Source organism: Xiphophorus hellerii, chromosome 13 (assembly GCF_003331165.1).
Source record: "Xiphophorus hellerii strain 12219 chromosome 13, Xiphophorus_hellerii-4.1, whole genome shotgun sequence".
NCBI classification, from domain to species: Eukaryota; Metazoa; Chordata; class Actinopteri; order Cyprinodontiformes; family Poeciliidae; genus Xiphophorus; species Xiphophorus hellerii.
The window spans coordinates 4,414,083-4,434,476 of NC_045684.1; the positions used below are offsets into that span (position 1 = coordinate 4,414,083).

At 36.0% G+C, this 20,394-nt stretch overlaps 1 protein-coding gene and 1 long non-coding RNA gene across 2 annotated transcripts; one reads left to right on the forward strand and one right to left on the reverse strand.

Moving 5' to 3' along the window:
- The first annotated feature begins 25 nt into the window (after window positions 1-25).
- On the forward strand, window positions 26-20,285 carry LOC116730744 (solute carrier family 2, facilitated glucose transporter member 1-like). Its single transcript, XM_032580194.1, has 11 exons — window positions 26-185; window positions 456-597; window positions 9,031-9,132; window positions 10,218-10,378; window positions 10,501-10,741; window positions 11,105-11,267; window positions 12,221-12,408; window positions 12,778-12,882; window positions 12,968-13,066; window positions 13,879-14,082; window positions 14,644-20,285. Exons 2-11 carry the CDS (start codon window positions 586-588, stop codon window positions 14,992-14,994), a joined length of 1,626 nt encoding a protein of 541 aa, XP_032436085.1. The 5' UTR covers window positions 26-185; window positions 456-585; the 3' UTR covers window positions 14,995-20,285.
- On the reverse strand, window positions 4,697-9,024 carry LOC116730746 (uncharacterized). Its single transcript, XR_004341401.1, has 2 exons — window positions 8,220-9,024; window positions 4,697-8,130 (listed from the first exon to the last, which is right to left on the reverse strand). It is a non-coding gene; the product is annotated as an uncharacterized LOC116730746 (long non-coding RNA).
- Window positions 20,286-20,394: the final 109 nt, after the last annotated feature.

The window sequence follows — 20,394 nt, forward strand, 5'->3', positions numbered from 1 at the left end:
CGGGACTATCTCACGACACGCTGGCGTTGTCGGCTCTCATAGGCCGAGCTGAAACGGGAGAAATCATAGCGTGTGGTTACGTGCCTTGTTCCTCGCAGCCCCCTGCAAGGGAAGAATTGTGTGAGGCAGTGCTACCAAAAAGAGACCTGCTGCAGCCCGTAGAGGGTTTCCAGCAGTCACGACAGGTGAGTCTCCTCTGACTGAGCAGTCTGGGATAATATCTGGGATAATATTTGGGATCTTGGAAAGCCTCAGCTGGGGAAAACTCTGTTGCTTTGCCTCTATTTGACTGCAGAAGTAGGCGTTAACATCAACCATATGTTTCTTTACCTAAAACCTACCTTTCTTAGAAGACTTTACCAGGATTTATTACGGTTTCTTTTAAGGGAGAAGAAGGCGGAGATGTTTTTGGTACCACGGACAGCGACTAACGAGGTTTTTTTCATGTTTTGCAGCTGGCGGTAAGGCAGAAGCACCACCTGACTCTTCCTCCCTCTGTTCCTCCTCCTCTCTGCATCCTGCAGATTCCAAATCTTAGAAATCACCCTTGACAATCGTGAGAGCATCTATAACATCTTTGGGAAGATGGAAGGCCAGGCAAGTGATTTTTTTTTAACTTATTTTGTGATCCTTATTTAAATGAAGGATATCAGGCCTTTGATTGGTATAATGTAAAATAAAACTGAGTTAAACTCAAAGAGCTCGTTGATGTCATATCTTAGTAATACATGTCTTTCTAAATAAGTTCAGTCTCTAAGCAGATTTGTGTGGGTGGTAATGTGTGCCATAATGCTTCCATGAGTCACTCATTACTGCACATGTTGTGGATGTTGTGAGTGGAATATCAGGTATGTTTCCATGAAATAAGAGTTTATGAGTGGATGTCCAATAATGCGAAAGTCTGATTTTGCTGATGAATTTAGTGATGATATTTGTGAAATATTCTTGATTCTATAAGTTGCCATACAATGAATAAAACAGGGAGAGTTTTGAGATATAATTCACTGCTACCATACCACATCCACTTTATCTTTGAAATATTTAACTTCTTCTTTAATCACATAACTCCAGGATCTTTTTTCCCTCACTATTAACTTCGTGCTTGTGTTTCTGCATGCACATGTGAATTCAGCATCAGCATGACTTAATCAGATCTATCCTTTGGGATTTATGGAAAGGACACATGGGAAATAGAGAAAGCCAGATTCAGTAGTTTAAATATGCAATACATAGATTATAGTGTTCTCTATGAATAAGGGTCCAAAATTATTTGAAATAAATCACAGAAACAAACAAACTACATGCAAACTGTGGCTGATATAAATAGTATACTGTGACGCATACATAATAAAAGTGTAGTGACCCTCAAGGAATATTTTGTAGATGTACCTTTTTGCTACTTTACAGCTGTATAGTAGCTGTCCATTCTGCGCCATTCTTCTTTACCATCTAAATCACAAAGGATTTTGTCTATGCCTAAACACAATTTTGCAAATTTTGCAACAGATCAATTCACAGTATCAGTTTGATATAGGTCTGGACTTTGACTTGACCGTTCCTCAGACATGGAATCCGACCTCTAGCAGGTTGTCTTCCAGGACTGCAATATGTTTCTGTATTTCAATCCATCCATCTTCTCTATAACTCTTATGAGCTTCCTTGGCCCTGCTGAGGCCCACAGCATGATGCAGCCATGTTTCACTGAGGGGAAGGGTGTGTTTCAGATTATGTGCAGTTTTACATGTAGGTCAAAATGTTCAGCTTTGGATTCATCTGACATCTCAATGTTCCACATGTTTTCTATGTCACCAGCATGCCACCATATAGTTGCATTGAATTTTATTTTAGGGGTATCAAAAACATTTTTTGCAAATTAGTTTTGCAAAAAATGTTTTGTTTTTTTCTTTTTGCTTTACTGTTTTTGATCAACTAATTGTAATGTTAGAAAATATGAAGAAGCTGAGTATATTTTGCTGTTTTAAAAAAGGTTTTATTCATACTGTTTTACTGCTAAAAAGATTTTCTGTAGGGTTTTCTATAAAAAAAAACTTGCACTTTGCATTGAAAACATTTATTTTGATACAGAAAGGAACAATACTTCTAAATCACAATCATCTACATCTAAATACAATGGATTTATTAGGAGTTGAAATAATAGCATTATTTTTTCATCTTGCATGTTTGCAGCATCCATGTTGTCCTTGATCTGCTTCTGATTATAAAATTCTATATTCCATGTCCTATGTATTTACTTGTCTGATGCTAGTTTCATTATTTCTAACCACAGAAAACATAACCCTCATATACACTAGCATTGTGGTTCAATTGGTGATTTCTTGTTGATGCATTATCTCATGTAAAGCGGTTTGCTTTTGTGATTTTAACAGTATTACATGCAGCTTGCCTGTCCTTGAGAAAATGTGTCAATGCATTGACATGCTGGTCAATATCTGGCATTACAAACCAAATGTTACCAGAAGGTGTGTGTCAGAGAATAGGGTTGGGAGGGGCATGGGCCTGCCTTCGGGGACAGATGACTAATGGACAATGTAAATAAGCTGGAGCAAACATTTAAGCTTGTTAATGTTTAAGGCACACACAGATTATCAAAACTTTAGAAACTGAATATGGGAAATCACTGTTTTATTACCAAAAGTAACAAAGAAAATATTATTGATGTAAATGGATATCTGGCTGATTAATAGTCTGTGTGTTCTTATTTAGAACACATTTTGTAGTTTTGTGCCTTTTTTCTTTCTTGGATAAACAAGATTTAAAGGGAGGCGCCACCTGCAGCACTTTCATTAAGTAAAACAAACAGCTGTAAATTTTTAGATGTACTTATGTTTTATTGGTGTGGCAGTAAGATCATCAGCATCAGCCTTCTTTTTGTACTTCTTTATGATTTCCTTAATGTGAGTAAGGTCTCTGATTTCTGGATTTAATGCATCTCACCTTATTAACTTTGTGTGTGTACGTGTCCTCGCACCAAAGCCATCACATAAAGCTGCTCTGTCGTTTCAGGAGTCTTACATGGTTTTATTTTATGAGACCTGTGTGCATATTGCCCAGTTGCAGCTAGCCGTCAATTATCCTGCGTCAATAAAGCGGCAGTTTCCAGCTTTGGGCAAGAATGTGTTGGGGGAAGGTTGGGAAACTAATGACAAACAAACAGATTTAATTTATTAAAGGGCAGTTACCTGGTTTAAATAGTTTTTAATGTATGTGTTTCAGGGCAACTAGTGTCATTTTAATCTGTTGTAGTTAAATCTGAATAAATTTAGATTACTCATTTATCTGTATGTTAGGACTGCAAGACAAGATGTGGAATAACATGGTTTCTTTAGTAACGCAATGTCTGTTCAGCTAATCTCCTTGCTGCAACAGGGTGCTGCTGCTGAAAGTTACTGAATATAAAAGAAGCATTAAAGATTCTAAAATTTTTATTTCTTTTTCCTGTTGGCAATTTGAACGTAGTGGGAATATATTCTTATTTCCAGTGAGTATGAAATGGTTGAATTTCAACTGAGTTTTACAGATAGAAAAGAAACTATTCAAACCCTGAAATTTGTGTGAAACATTTTAGATTAAGATTAGCAAAGGAGCAGTAATTTGGACATTTGACCTACAGACTTCCTATTGATTTTTGGTAGTGATATTTGAGTACAGTCATGTGACTTGTAAATCTTACTGAGTCACTGTTACACGACAAAAAAAACTGAGATAAATGCAGTCAATCAAGAAGAAATAAAGAGAATAAAGGCCAAGATCTTCCTCATTCTGAGTGGGTTGAGTCTTCACTGGATTAAGTTTTATGTGTTTCCTACTGTGCTGGCGGCTGTCTCCTCATGCATCTGTTCATTAAATATACAGTGATGCTGAGGGCTTCAGACAGATGATGAATGATTGGTTCCTTTGCCAAAGGGTGGCTTAATAATAATGTGGAAAATTCATTTATGGCCAAAACATAGTCCAGTTGTATTTATTGACAGCTTATATAAAGATATGCAGCAACAAATATTAGACTGTTTTTATTTATGGTGCAGAACTTATTTATTTTTTATTCAGTCTTTCATTTATGTGTTTGTTGAGTGAGTTAAAATCTCCCCTGGTAGAAAATAATTATTTTCAACAAAAATAGAAGTTTTGCAAACTCTTTCAAACAGCTGCTAACTTACCACTAATGGTGGTTTTGATACCAAAAAAGTAATTATTTTCAGAATTGTGGCTAACTGTATATATTTAGATAACTCTGCATATGCACTTTGTGTTTTAGATGCCACTTATTAGAAACAATTGGAAACAACAAATGTGTCATTTTTATATTATGGTCAACTTTCCACAACACACAAGCATGAGTTGCATAGGATATATTTGTCATATTAGGCTTACTTATTTTTAGTGAAAAATGGTTAAAGTGACCTTTAAGGTCAAATTAATTGAATTTGCAAATTCTTACTGATTTAAATATATAATTCAATCAAACAAGAGAATAACCGAATAAAAGTCTTCTTATTTAGACTCTGCAGATAGATGGCAATGAGCCATCTATCTGCAGTGGACACACCCAAAGCTTTCTGGGTGAGGACAGGAGTATTGATCACTTTCAAATGTCTCCTAATTCCCCAGGGAACTTTCTAGCAAACAAATAAACAAACAAGAAGAGGAAAGAGTTGAAAAATGTTCAAAGTAAAAACACAGACAAAAAAATATTTTATTTAACTTGGGATCAAAAAAGAATCTGGAAAATATTTTTCCTGCAAAGTACAAATGCTGGGAAACTTGATTTCCAGGAGAAAACATGAAAAATATTTATGAGGACAGCAGATTTATTAATGATCCTTACCTAAAATGAAAGCTGCAGTCTGGCCCCTTTATCACATGACCTTTGTGCCTTGAAGCAATCTATGTTGAGGGACTGTAATCAAAATGCCATCAATCTTTTTTTCTACAAAGGAGAAAAATTCAATCTCAATTTTTAGATTTTCTTGCAGTAGGATTTTTATTACCCAAGACCCAAAACTCTAGTGTTATGGGCTTATTCCAGGTAACAAATCCTAGTTGCTTCAATCATGTTAAATAAACATGCCAAGTAAGAAAAATCGATTTGTCAACAGAACAAATTTAACAACGCAGACAGAAAAACCCATTAACATAAAAAATGAAGAAATCGCTGTTATTGGCCAAAAGTTTGTACCTCACTTTTAATGCAGACAAACCAACAAAGACAGTAAATTGCATACACTATTCTTTTGAATTCATGGATATGTGATTATACCTGAGCAAAATGGAGTGTATTGAAACAAAAAATTCTGCTGCATAGCTCACAACTTTGACTGCCAGACAACCTCCTGAGAGCCATGCTAAGCCACTGGCTTTTATAAAGTTGGATGGTAGAGATTTGTTCTTGTCAGATAACTTTAAATAAAGCAGTTAAATCTACTAAACGTTTTTAATTACTGCATTTTTTCATTGCTTAGTGTTTTTTTTTTCTTCTATTTTCCAATGTTCCAGAAGTATCTTGGGGGTGATAAAGACCCCTGCTACAGGGGTACAGCATTATATATGTATAATTACTGTATGGAAGTCTCCCACTAGACATCCTATTCACAGAAACATTCAATCACTGTAAATACTAATCAATGGCTTATTGCAACTGTATGAATAAATAAAATGACCTTTTCTTCTCATAAAGTCAATTAATGTCTCTTTTCTAAAAATTAGACGCACAATGTTGAGAAATCTGCTTCCTTCTGTAGCAGACTGTTCAAATGTTTTTGGAGGAAAAAATGATCTAAATGACCAATAATGATGATCTTACATTTTATGTTAGTAATTTAAATGAATTAAATTGTCTTTTTAAGTTTTGAACAACTACTATTGAATATCAAGTCAGCAGGTTGTTTTAAAATTATTGTAGATATTGTGATGTGTATGGTAAATATGAAAATGAAAGCAATGTTTTCAGCAAAAGGGAAATAAAATACAGTAAAACAAAAATTTATTTAAACCTATATAAATAAATAAAAGCTTCACCCATCAATAAAAGTGATTTAGGGAAACCAATTTTGTTTTTCAGTCTAAATTAAATAAAGGAATTCTTTCAGACTATAAATTCACACTGAATTTCCACTGCGTATGTTTTATAGAAGTATTGAATATTATACTTTCATCTCAGGGTATTGTTCACTCACATCAAACTGCAATCTCAGCCTCACTATTAAGGTCAGAGGTCAGACTCTCTGATCTTAAGAGAGTCTGATATTAAAGATGCAAAATGCATTTTTAATATCCACATGCCTTCAAGCCTGAGGTTCACAGCTCTCAGCCAGACAATCTTCCATGTCTTCAGCAGTTCTTTTCTTCTGCTGCAGCTTCGGTCTGAAATTTATTGTCATTTCTGCCTTCAAGCAACCTCAAAGGGGGAAGAGAGCTTTTGTGTTCCAGTTGAACTTTACAAAAACACCCCCTTGAAGTTATGAAAATTCAGGGGCCTCCAAGTAGCCCCAAGTTCAATATCTCACATGGCTGTCACGCATTTATTGCTTCAAATTATGAAATTGCTAACGATTCTACTAGCTAGCACCAAATCATCAAATCCAACGTCCAACAATCTACTAGTGCTTTTTGTTTAGCTCCTACTTGATTAGTTTAGATCGGACCTAAAAAATCCAACCTGACTGATTGTATATTGAGGTTTTCATCAACGCCTCTGTTCTTTCCTCCCCAAACTGATTCAGTTTGGCCAATACTCTTTACCTAAAACAACTGCAACGTATTCACTGCTAATATTGTTTGACCTTATTCTGATATTGCTAAAGCAGAGGCAGATAATCACCTGAGGTCGACCCACATCTCTGTCGTTTCATATTGCAGCAGCCAGTTCTGCCCCGTCAGCTTCTCTGTGTCTCAGCTACAGACTTTTTGCTGAAACGTCGTTCAGTCTGGCCCTGCCACTAAATCACATGAGGTGCATTATTTATTAATGCCATGTGTTAAGAGTCATTTAATAAACCTTTCATGGTCTGGGCTGAACAGAATGGCTTTTGCTTTTATCAGAAATGTGTACTTGACCCCAAGAAGGCTGTTTATCCATGGACTTTTTCATGGATTTTCATGGATCCCCGTGGATTTAACAGAAAATTTATTTTGTTTTTTCGTTGTTTTATTTTGCATTGTTTATTGAGGTCTAATCATGAATTAATTGTTCAAAATTATAGATGTGGAAGTAATACATTTTCTATTCTGTTATGTGGAGAATAAATTACCTGTAAGATTAGTTGCATCCTAAATGTCACAAAACTTACAAACTTTTCAGTCAGTTTTAACTAAAAATTTTATAACTTAATAAAACCTCAGTTGCACTGGAATGCATTCCATCTATTACTTGTTTTTGACCCTCCAGCTATTGAAAATGTTCATGATTTTATTATGAACATTAGGCACCACTGTATTTATCTTGAATACAGTGGTGCCTATCCATTTATTGATATGGAAGTATTATTTGTGTTAATGTAGTATTGTAGTTTCTTCATATATTAAATGTTATAACATGCAGAGGTAATATCATAATGGGTTTTAAGTTCTTAAACATGCAGAACAAGCACAGGAGAATAGTGATCAGTTAAATGAGATTTTATTTGCACAAAATGATAAAATGATTTGAGAGAGAATGAATCCAGGAACGGGCTCACGGGGTCGTCTGCTCACTAACAGAGGGAGATGAGTTTGTGGTAATGGGAAAAGTGAGTGGTGAACAGAGTTGGACTGGTCTTACTTCGTGAGATGGTAGATTCAGTCTGGGAGAGGGTACCTGCCGGTTCGGGTCTTGGTCCACCTTGGTTGCGGCTGTGAGGCGGTCCAGGTTTCCAAGGGCAACACAGTTGGGTAGGGTAGCGGAGGCTGCGTTGGAGGGCGGACAGGTAAGTTTTGAGCGTGGAGGAAGAAAGAGGAGCGATCTGACTGCCAGCTGGGGAAAAACTCCGATAACTGCTTGTGACCTGGTTGAGGAGCTGACTGTTGGGCTCGGGCAACCAGTGAGTAAATTCCACGGCGTCACGAGGAATGCAAATCCAAAAGGCCAGAGCTAGGTCTTCACAAAGAGAATGCTCAGTGTCACGAGGAAAACACCTGAGAGAGGAAAGGACAAGGAGAAATTACTCAAGGTATCTCTCAGAAAACAAAATCACAGAGAGTCAACGTAGAGAGGCTCGAGGTACCATCACTGGCAAACACTCAGGCACTGAAGTGCAGGCAGTCCGCTCCTCTTAAGCTTCAGGATGATTAGAAGATGAACAACAGGTGTGCTGAACCACAGGCACCCTCAGTGCAGCCTCAAGCGCCCTCTGGTGGATGAAATGGGGAACCACCAACAACAGAATACAAATAGGAACCAAACGCCGGTTCCCAACAGGTAAAAATTTTAAAAAAAGAAGCAAAATAGAATGGAATAAATTCTTTAGAACTCTGCCAAAGCCAAGTAAGCATTCAAACATCTTGTTGTCATGAAGGTTGATGTGGTTTTCTTTAATTATGCAGATAAATCAATAATATTAAAGGGGCCAGGCTGCGCCACAATTGCAGGCAAATGGCCATGGAAACAAATTTCATCTGAATTTATCCAATTATGTTCAGGAAAAAGACAAACTGAGTCATGAATGCTGTGGATCACATAGACACTGAATTAGCTTGAACATCTTCATCTTTTTTTGCAAGGCTGTAGAAGAAAAATTAAACATTTGTTTTTGCAATTTGACTTATTTTGCATATTGCTTGTATTTTGCAAAAGATCTTGTATGTATTAGCAAGTAGATGTGGGGATGCCAAGCAGGAGAGTGTGAGTTCAATGCTATACTGCTGAATCACTGACTTGTTTGCTGCCAGCATTCCAGTTTATTGCATCTAAACTACCTCTGTATTTTCAATGCCATTAAGATCTCAAATTTCATATTTATTTATTTAATTTGCATCAACCCCATCAACCTCAATTATCCTTCTTGTTCCCGTTCTTTCCACCACTCTGCCCCTCAGGGAAAGCAAGTAACGGGTTATCTCTTGTTCTCGCTGGGCACGGCCGTCATCGGCTCGCTGCAGTTTGGTTACAACACAGGAGTCATCAATGCTCCGGAAGAGGTTGGTGACGTTTACTACCAAAATACTAACAGAAATCTTACTGTTTTGCATATTCAGATGAAAAAGAAAGCAAATCAGGCAATACATTTTCTCACTGAAGAAAAAAAAATACTATTATGTAAATATTGTCAGTTTAATGATTATTTTTAAAATCTTTATAGAAAGATAGGTACACTTTGCCCTTGAATTTACTGTAATTATCTTTCTACTGCTTCACAAATGCTATAAACAAAAGGTGGTCACTCACTTCATGGATCTAAACATTTAAATCTTCAGGCCAGTTACATGCTAACTAACAGTGTAGCTACTGCCTGTTCTGCTCTGCAGTAATAAAAGACGTAAGTATGTACGTCTCATGCTGAGGTCACGTTTACCAGAACATTAAACAAGAAAGGGTCACAACATAAAGGCTGTTTGTCAAAACCTATTAACTGACTGATCTAGTCTGTGTTTTTGTAGAGGAAGCAAACACCAATCATTAATAGTCCTTGTAATAGATGGAGAAAGTCAGAATAGAACAAGAGTCATAATTCTCAGGTTTTGTGCTTTTATTTTGCAGGGAGATAAATCAGTATGAAGTGCATTTCAACTGGGAGTTTTATCCTTTGAACTTCTACCCTAAGAGTTTTAATTATTGTGGCAGGTTTTTTCTTGTTTCCTGTTTTCCTATCACGGAGATCACACTTTATGGCTTAGTCATTACAAATTCTATTTATATGACGTGTAAGACAAAATAGATTCAGTAAAGTTTATATATTTAAGTCCTAAAGTTTCTCTCTTAAAACATCCAGCTGAAAATTTTGTAATTTTGAAATATTCATGCTGTAAACACATCTAAAGAGTTTTTCTCATTTATAATTAGCCCAAACATAATCACATTTTAACAGTTTAACATTACATTTAACATTTTAACTTAAATTAGCCAATAACTAGTTCTTTTTAAGAAAAAATTTTAAAATATGTTTTTTTTATGTTTAATTGAAACTGATATGTTCAAAACCAATTAGTTTCGGTTGTGAAACCACTAAATCGAGAAGAAAAGAGAGAAATGCTGATCTTAACCCATAAATCTACTTTTTATTTAGAAACTGCGGTCGTTCTTCAACCAAACCTGGTTGCAGCGTTACAACGAGCCCATCAGTTCAGGGGTTTGTACCATCGTCTGGAGCGTCGCTGTAGCCATCTTCAGTGTGGGCGGCATGGTGGGCTCCTTCAGTGTGGGCATCATGGCCAATAGATTTGGCAGGTAGGGGATGAAATTTCATGTTAGCATTTAAAGATTTGAGAGTCCTCAACCAGAAATTATTTTTCGTAACACTAGTTCATGTTTTTGTCCATTTAATGTTTCTTTACTCTTCCTCTCCTCAGACGGCGCTCCATGTTCCTGGTGAACATCCTGGCTGTGATCGGAGGCCTCCTCATGGGGTTCTCCACCATCTGCTCCTCCTATGAGATGGTGATTGCGGGTCGTCTGGTCATTGGCCTGTTCTGCGGTCTCTTCACCGGGCTGACTCCCATGTACGTGGGGGAGGTGTCACCAACACCTCTTCGTGGAGCATTTGGTACTCTGCATCAACTCGGAGTGGTAGTGGGCATCCTGATTGCTCAGGTTCGAAACTTTACTCACTTCCAAATACTCAAGTTCTTATAATTGATGACTTTCCTCTATTTATTTTTAAAATAATTAGATTAGAGTCCATATATAAATACCATAAAGACACAATTATACAAGGCAGCAACAAATATCAAAAGCAATGATGAAATGAACCAGAGCAGATGCAAAATCAAATGTATTTTAAATGTACTTAAAAAACAGATCAGTAATGACTTTTGGTAGGTAATTTAACAATTTAGTGACATAAATAAATAATCTTTGAAGAAAATACACATCAATGAATCATGTGAATTGGGTTGCATTCAGCTTAACTGCATAGAATCAAATTAGTTCTGCTGGTGTGTCTTTTCCTTTTAGATCTTTGGTCTGGAGGTTCTGTTGGGTTCTGACAAGCTGTGGCCCCTGCTGCTGGCCCTCACCGTGGCCCCTGCTGTGCTGCAGTGCATCTTGCTGCCCTTCTGTCCTGAGAGTCCCCGCTTCCTTCTGATCAACCTTAATCAGGAGGAACAAGCACGCAAAGGTAGATGCTAATAGATTACTGCTTTTACTGCTTCTACATGCAGTATTAATGGAGGACGGGTCATTATTAAACAAGAGGAGAGTCATTAAGAAAGGAAGAGGGGCAAACTCACAAAGCTGTAAGTTTGCCTCTCACAAATGTTTGCATGCAGATCTGAAATTGCAATTTCATTTTACTCTAAATCTGCCAATAATAGAAAATCTTCTACAATTGTGTATTTAACTAAATAGCATCACTTTGCATTGTTGGAGATCCACTGTTCACATTTAAAGTTTTTTTGCAACTTGTTGTTAAATATAGGTAGATTTTATCTGCAGTGTCATCTACTGTTTGAAGTAAGAACTGTGGATCATGAAATTGCCTTTTTTTTCTTTAAATACAGCTGCTGACTGAAGGTTTAACCACAGCTTCAGATGCAGTGATTTTCTGCCACTGGTGTGCTTGTGGCTGAAGAGAGAATAACTGGGACCTGATGAATGAAGAGTCATTTGAGAGCTGTGAGAGCTCTTCTGAGGGAACCAAGCCAAAAGTAGTAAATCTTAGAAAAAAGCTGGATCTCTCACTACTATTGCAGATTGCTTGCACAAGCTGGACTTGATGTCTATGTCTACTTGTATTTGGAGCAACCTATTTAAAGAATCTGGAGCAGAATTGAAATGGATAGCATACAAAAAGTGAGCCATAAATGGAGTAAGTAGTTGAGCTTTGTGAATCTGTTCAAAATACAAACAATCAGAGGTTGGAAGGAGACTTAGCAAATGCTGCTAGAAACACAGGAGGTTCGATAAGTCAGGACGCTGTTTTTCCCCCCATCATTTTAAAACACACGTTGCTACTCAGAAGTTCACTTCTCCTTCTATTTCTGTCAAAACTTGTTTTATATAACTCTCTCTTTCAAAATCAGTCCATCACCATCAGAAGTGACTCATCTTGCTATATAATTCTGTTGACAGCTCTGGTTCGTCTACGTGGCACGGAGGATGTGAACAAAGACATCCAGGAGATGAAGGAGGAGAGCGCCAAGATGGCGATGGAGAAGATGGTGACCATCGCTGAGCTGTTTCGCTCAGCGGCCTACAGGCAGCCCCTCCTCATCGCCGTCATGCTGCAGCTCTCCCAGCAGCTATCAGGAATCAATGCTGTGAGTGCGGAGAAACATTCTCACATGATCACACTTTGTACAGCTCTGCTCTATTGTACATGATATTCAACGATTGACATTATAACCAAAAAATATTACAGTTGCCGTTTATTTAACCACAAAGGCAAGAAGTACAGACGTGAGAAAAACATAGGAATATCTGAAAAATTTCCCATAACGTGAGTCCAACATTTTTATGAAGATTATTTTTTATTTTATTATTTATATTTATTATTTTTATTTTAGTTTTCTGCCAGGGATTACAGTTTATGAATAAAAAACAACATTAAAAGCCTGTTTCTAAAATTTATAAGTTGCATTTTAACCACAATTTTCTTTTCTTTTTTCTTTCCTGTATGTATCTCTCAGGTGTTTTACTACTCCACAGGGATCTTTAGCTCAGCTGGAGTGAAGCAACCCATCTACGCTACAATAGGAGCCGGAATTGTCAATACTATCTTCACTGTTGTTTCTGTAAGTGACTCAGCAAATGCTTTATTTCCTGCCTGAATTTAGATCCATTCTACAGAGGATCACAGTCTCCTTCACTGTCCTTCAGCTCTTTCTGGTGGAAAAGGCTGGACGAAGGACTTTACATCTCCTGGGATTGGGAGGAATGGCCGTCAGTGCCCTGGTCATGACAGTCTCCCTCCTGTTGGTGGGTGGATGCACAGATATTATCAAATATTTATATACATAGACAGACAGACAGTAAAAATACAAAATTTTACCAAGTATTTTGGTATAGTTTACAGTGTAAGTATCTTAGTTCACTTGAAATAAGACAAAACTTAGACATAACTTCACCAAGATATTAAAGCTTGTTTTAAGTAAGTAATTCCTTACTGTTGATAAAAAAGCACTAGTTCCACTGGCATATTATTTTACTTATAACAAGACATTTTCTCATCTTATATGTGAAATAATGTGCCAGTGGAACTAATGCTCTTAGTTCCACTACGTGTAGTCACTTAGTAGCCAGTTGGACAAAACCCAATTTTCATCAAGAAACCACAAAAAATTCACTGAAAAACTCTGCTGTGTTGGACAAAAAGAAAAGTGCAACGATCAGTAGCTCTACCGCCCTTTGCAGGAGAATCCATCAGTGTTTGTCCCAATTGATATTGATATTCAAGAATTAGTGACTTAAAAGTGTAGATAGTTCGAATGGACTTTATTTTTTTTGCTTTCACATAATTTAGTTGCAGTTTCAGCTCATAAAATAATGAACTTCTGCCATAGTTTAATGTCTTTTTGTCATAATGTTTGGTTTAGATTGACAGAACACTAAAGATGGTTCCTGAAATGAGAAATAACACAGTTACAAAGAGTCATGAGAGACAATTAGAGTTGTGTATTCTGCAGCAGATGCTCTCATTATCATTAGCTTCTAATCAACTTTTCTGCCAGTGAATCTCTCATGTGTGTTTTTGTCTGATCATTTCCTCTTTCTTCCCACTTTCTGAGCAGACGCACATTACAGCTATGAGCTACGTGGCAATCCTGGCTGTCATGCTTTTTGTGGCTATGTTTGAGCTGGGCCCTGGTCCCATTCCATGGTTCATTGTGGCTGAGCTTTTCTCCCAGGGGCCCCGTCCTGCGGCCATGGCTGTAGCAGGATGCTGCAACTGGACAGCCAATTTCCTTGTTGGAATGAGCTTCCCGAAACTAGTGGTAAGAAAAGACAAGGCTGCCCTGATTGGTTACATTTAGTTTACACTTCTAGAGTTTCTATTTTTCTGTTTCAGACTTGATTTTGAACACTAAAATCTTTATTTCATGCAAGATTATATGAGTTTTGTTTTGTTTTGTTTACTCTGGGGGGTGGAGGGATAATCACAATGCAAAACCACAAAATCTTTGTATTTTTTGTCTAGTTTCTAATGCAAATTTCTTAGTTCACTTGAATTTAAGACTAAACTAACTTACAAGTTAGGTTGGATGTTTGATACAGGAGCTTGTTTGCACTGCAGTAAATAATTCCTTAATATTGATTTTAAAAAGCAGATTTTTTTCACTTATAACAAGACATTTTCCCAGTGGAAGTATCACTTTTTATCCATATTTAGGAATTATTTACTGAAAACAAGCTACCATATCTTGCTGAAAAGTTACTTGTAAGTTAGTTTTGCCTAATTTCATGTGTACAAAAACATTTGCACTAGAAGCTAGTGAAAATTGCTTGGTAAGATTTTGCAGTGCAGTTATTCTGATCTCCCTCCTGTTTCTCCATAGGAGTGGTGTGGACCATGGGTGTTCCTCATCTTCACTGCCTTCCTCATCATCTTTTTCATCTTCACATTCATCAAAGTCCCAGAAACGAAGGGAAAGACATTTGATGAGATTGCCCGTGAATTTGGCGGCGCTCTGCCTCCTGCCACCTCTTCCGCTGAGGATCCTGGTGCCACTTCCAGCACGGCCATAACTCTTCAAGCCTCTTCTCCTGAGAAAGAGAAGGTCCCGCTGGTGGAGGCGCCGGCAGCAGCGGCTGCAGCCGCTCCTGCAGCCGCTCCTGCAGCCGCCACTCCGGCAACCGAAACCACACCCCTTAAAGATAAATCCGGCTCACAAGGGGAGCAGGTGTAGACAGGTTTTAGATTGGTGAGAGAAATTACAAGTAACGGAAGGATCACAGAATACAAACATGCTGAAACAGAGGAATCAGTTTCAATATTTCTCTCCAACTTTATGGTACATTCCTGAAATCAGCTGCATCCATTCAAAGGGTGAGTCAAGGTCAGTGTGTCTCAAGTCACGATGACACTCAGATCTGGTTACTTGAAACTAAAACATGGGTCAAAAATGTACAGCTAATTTGTTCAATAATGCAGTTTATAAGCAGGGTGACTTAAGGTGAGTTGAGCAGATTTAAACATAAAAAACAGAGGTCGGTTCCATGTCATATGAATTAGGTGACATGATAAACAAAGATCCACATTTAAGCAAAATTATTTGTGTATTTTTTGTGTCAGATGACTTAATGTGTATTTTCTCCTTACAGTATGTTCTTTGGCCAGCTACTTGTTCCCCCCTTAGACTGCAGGTCTAATAGATCTAAATTGTGTGCTTTACCTTTCACTGGGATTGTTTGCATTACCAAAGTGAATTAGCACCTGATGAACACATCTCACCTCATAATGTAGTCTGCAGCAGCTAAAGGTACTAAAATGCATCATTGTTGTTCAAATTTTAACATCTACAATCATTCATCATTTAGTAGGGGTTTAATTACTGACTCACCTGATTGTGTGTTGACATGTTGTCAGCCTATTTAAGTACTGAATGCAGCCAAAATGTAACCATAGCCAAGAAATTGAGAAAATATACATAACAGTTTCCTCAAAGAACTTTCACATAGTCATATACATGTGTACAAACACAAATACAACTTCATTAAGATTCATATACGTAGCCTAGAAAAATAAATATATACAACACCCTTCACAGTTATGGGCACTCGTGTCGATCAACACACATCTGCTTTAATTTAGATTATATAAATTAGTCATTAAAAGTTCCTAGACAGTCTGATTTAGTTATTTTATGACAAATACTTGTAATGTAACAATAGGGTAACAGACAAAATATATTTATTTGCTGAAAGAAAGATTATTTATATGATTGTGTAAGATCTAATTTTTTTATTAATTATTTTAGATTATATAAAGAAATGTAAGTGATTTTCTGGCTTCAAGAGATGAAAAGCGAGTCTTGAACTTTGGTTTCAGTTGAGGAGTAATTGAATTACTTGAGGGGAAATTTTAGATCAGTGTCTGTACACTTTAGTACACTGTAAAATAAAAAGGTCTCTAATTTATGGTAAAATATCTTCAGCTGTGGTAACCAGAATTTTACCGAATAAATATGGTAGAGTCCGTATTTCTACGTTACAATTCTTCCTGTATTTTACTGTAAATTAGAGAGTTTTTTAAGGTGTAGTCAGGCAAGCTTTAGAGTCACTATTCATACTATAAGCAGTAGAAGTAATGAGCACCGCCATTCTTTCCATCAGACTAACATAGTGCTAATGATCTGCATTTACATTAATAATAATAATAACCATATATCTAAGCAAGCTGTCAGTAGAACAGATAAAGACTGTATGAAGTGTGCAATCACTATTGAAAATAACTTGTAGCAGATAGAGGCAACTAATGGGGAAGTGCTAATACTCTATTAATCCTGACATTATAGCTTTCAGTGAAATATGCAACTAACATTAGTGGTTTAATAGATAATTATGTCTGATATTACCTTATTGTTTTGCAAAGCAAGAGACTAATGCTTAAAATCAAAGAAAACAGATCTGTCAGGATTATTTTGTGTATAACCAAAATAAAAGAATGTCAATTTAAAATTATACATACTGCATTTTTAATCACTAGAGCACTTTTTATAATTAAAATAGTATATATATTTTTTTTAAAGGTGGAGTTTTAATTAGATTATATAAATTTGAATATAACAATCAGGAAAGGCCTAATGGGAGAGTTTTCAAGCAATTAGTTTATATTTGTTTGAAAAGCTAAGTAGGTGTTGGCAGACTGTTGTCTATTACAGTCCAAAGGTTGTGGGGTCGGTTGTAGGAATTATTTTTAGCAATTTTATGTTTCTAAACTCCATCTGTTAACATATTTCAAAAATATATCAGATTTCTAACATGACCTACTAATAGGATCCAAAAAAAAGATCATCTTCAAAAGTCTACAAGCTGAGAATGTAAGGCTCTGAAATCATTTTTTCTCAGATCAGTAATAATTTTATTGTTTCACAAGAATTTTAGCTAATGTCTACTCATCATAACCTGCATATTTCAGGCAAACAATGCTTGTTTGTTATACGTTTCACACAATTTAATTATCTCTACCAAAAAATCTGCACTATTGTATGAAACCTAATCTAATCTAAGTTTTTATCGAGTAAACATTAATATAAATGTAGTGACAACAACAAAAAAATTACCCTGCTATTACAACCAAAAAACGAGACTTTACGTATATCTCAACACAAAAAAACAACATATAGTAATCTTAAACTTTGGCCTAATTACATCTGTGTCCGTTAGTTTTATTTTTGACAGCACAAATGCACTTAACACAGTTTCAAAAGTGTGTTACAAAGTTTCTGGATAGCCAGGAAATACTTAAGTCATTATCTTGGACCAGCTGCTGCTCACCAATGAAATCCAAATCTCCGTTAAGAAATTAACAGCAGCTTTCAGAGACCATTATATTTCAAATATATTTAAATTACTATGAAGAGTAGAATTATTTATTGTAAGTCAAAAATGTATTTTAAGCTTTGTGTGTGGGGTCCTGATCCTGTCTGCGCTGTGACACTTTGTCTGCATTGTTTAGTCTCAACAGATTTATGAAATGTATATCTAATAGCGTATATGTGACGTGTGTATGTGAGTAACACAAAGTATATTTTCTTTACTCTGTTACTGTGTGGATTACTGTTGCTACTTGAACTCTATTCTCACCCTTGCAGACCATTTATTTATTTATTTATTTATTTATTTATTTATGTCTGTATATTTACAATAGAATTTACACTTAAAGAGGTGTACCTTGATAAAGTATTTATAAAGAGATAAAGTATCTATAGAGGGATTTAAGATTTAAGCCACATGTATAATTTTAGGACATAACTTTGTAACTTTGCTGATATTTAATTTTGAATGGATGTCAGAAGGCTTGTTAAGTGGATTATTTTTTTCACTGGAAATGGAGAATATAAGTCTGTGATATTGGTGTATTTTCCTGTAATTGTGGATGGTGATATTGTGTTTGCACTGAGGGAGGATTGTTGTGCACTCGTGTCTAGTCGAGATTAATGTTATATTCAGTGTTTCCTGTTGAGGTGCTGCTTCTGTCTTTGGATATTTGCACACTGCTCCTTTTTTAACACTAACAAGGATTTCACTTCTAAATTCAAAATGCTTGTTGTTCCACATGTTGCTGTTGCCTTTTGTGATGTCACAAACTCAGAAAATTCTAAGCAGGCAAATGGAGGAATATGTTTATAATAAGGGAATATGGGCACATTATTAAAATATTTTATTTACATTATTTATTTAAAAAAAAATTTAACCAATTTTTCAAAAGCAAAGTTGTGTTGTGTTAGTGTTTCAAACTTGGCAGCATATGACTCATGAATGGATCCGTTTTTATTACGGTGGCTATTGATTGAATTGGCAATACTAAAACATAAACTTCTGCAATAATGAATTGGCTACTAATACAATAACTACAAGTTTTATCTGCCTAAAGACAACACACCAAACTACTCACATTAAACTCCTAACTTTTTAAGCAATGACTTCTCTTGCTTTTCTACTACCTTTGCCTATTATTCAGTGAAGCTGCTGTTTTATTTAGTCACTACAATGGTACCTGTGGAACCAGCAGCCTCTGTTTTCCCACTTGTGCCTCTCAGATTGGTGCTTCTCATGTGTTAAGGTTGAAATTGAAGTATCAGACTTTCAAGTAAAGAAAAAAGTGGGGGAAATTGTTTAGTTTGGTTAATCAATCCCAACCCAGCTTCTCATTTTGAAAGATTCATCATAGTCCAATACTAAGCCATATTGTTTGGTACAGTTGCACTTATAATCATGATTTTTTTTAAGGCATTACATTTATTAAAAATTATTCACAACCATTTAATAAAGCTTGTAAAACAATCTGTAATAGAAACTGATAAAAAAATACATATATATTGTTGCCAACAATCCGATTTTATTGTGCAAATTCATGAATTTAAGGATTACATGAAAAATACAGAGATGAGAAAACAACTTAGCATGACTATAGTTCCTGTATGTTCTCTGTAGACTAGGACAGTTGTTTTAAAGTTTTATCTCTTTTATCCATTACTCACTATTGTCTTTATCTTGTGTATAATTTATGGTGAAGATATGCTACTGCTAATGAAATTTGCAAACCACTGCCATGGTATGTGACTGCGGTGTTGCAATAAAGTATTTGAAAGGGTTTAAAAGAAAGGACCAAAGTGCAGACTGCTGATAATTATAGCAAGCAACTGGATGTACAAACTCAAACCCTTTCACACTGTACAGAGAAAAATATAAGCTTTCATTATTTTGTAAATCTGTATATTTTAAAGAACATTGATGCATCTGTTGCATTGTTTTATTTTGTTTTAGAGTGCACATTGTCTAGATTTCATACACTGCTCTTCACTTTGGTTAAATACGTTTCTATGTGCAGATTTAAAAGTCTATTTTTAAAGGTCTGATTGACGACTGCTGCTGGTTATCATCTTATTTTCATCTTGTGTTTGTTTCATCACTTGGTTGCAGCCATGCCTCATCAGATTACATTCTTAGTTTGGGCTGCTATGTGTTTGCACCACGACTCTTTAACATGTTGGCAAAAAGAGCAGCAAAGTGACAAACACATTAACTCAACAATAAACTGTGGCTGCTGCGTATTATTTATGCGTTTGTTCTTCACTGTGATGTTGCGCTGTAAGTGATTGAGTTTTTTTTGTCTACATTTTGTGATTTCTTACCTCACCTTTGTTTAAATTGCTTTTCATTGTGTTTTTCTGAGAAAACTCACATTTGCTTATGTTTTGAATCACTCTTTCATTCTTGATGATGCAGAATTTTTGTCCCCACATAAAGAACAGCAAACTACATTCATTTTGGGCTTTAGTGCTGTGATTGGAGAAATATTTGATGTGGAACAGTCCTATGTGTGTTACTTTTGTCTTTTAGTGGCTACTGGATGATTACATGATGTGTAGCTTTCTCTCTTTTCTGTGTGCAGCAGCAGTGATGCACTCTTGACTGTTTCATTTGCCCTGTACTTACCACAAATATTGTTGTTAAATAAAGTTGCCATCTTGTATTGAGGAATATTGTGAAATTATTTATATTTTTGATTCATACGACTTTGGGGTTAATTTGTTAGCATATGTGGAAAAAATATATAAACAGCTGGACTCCTTATGAAAATT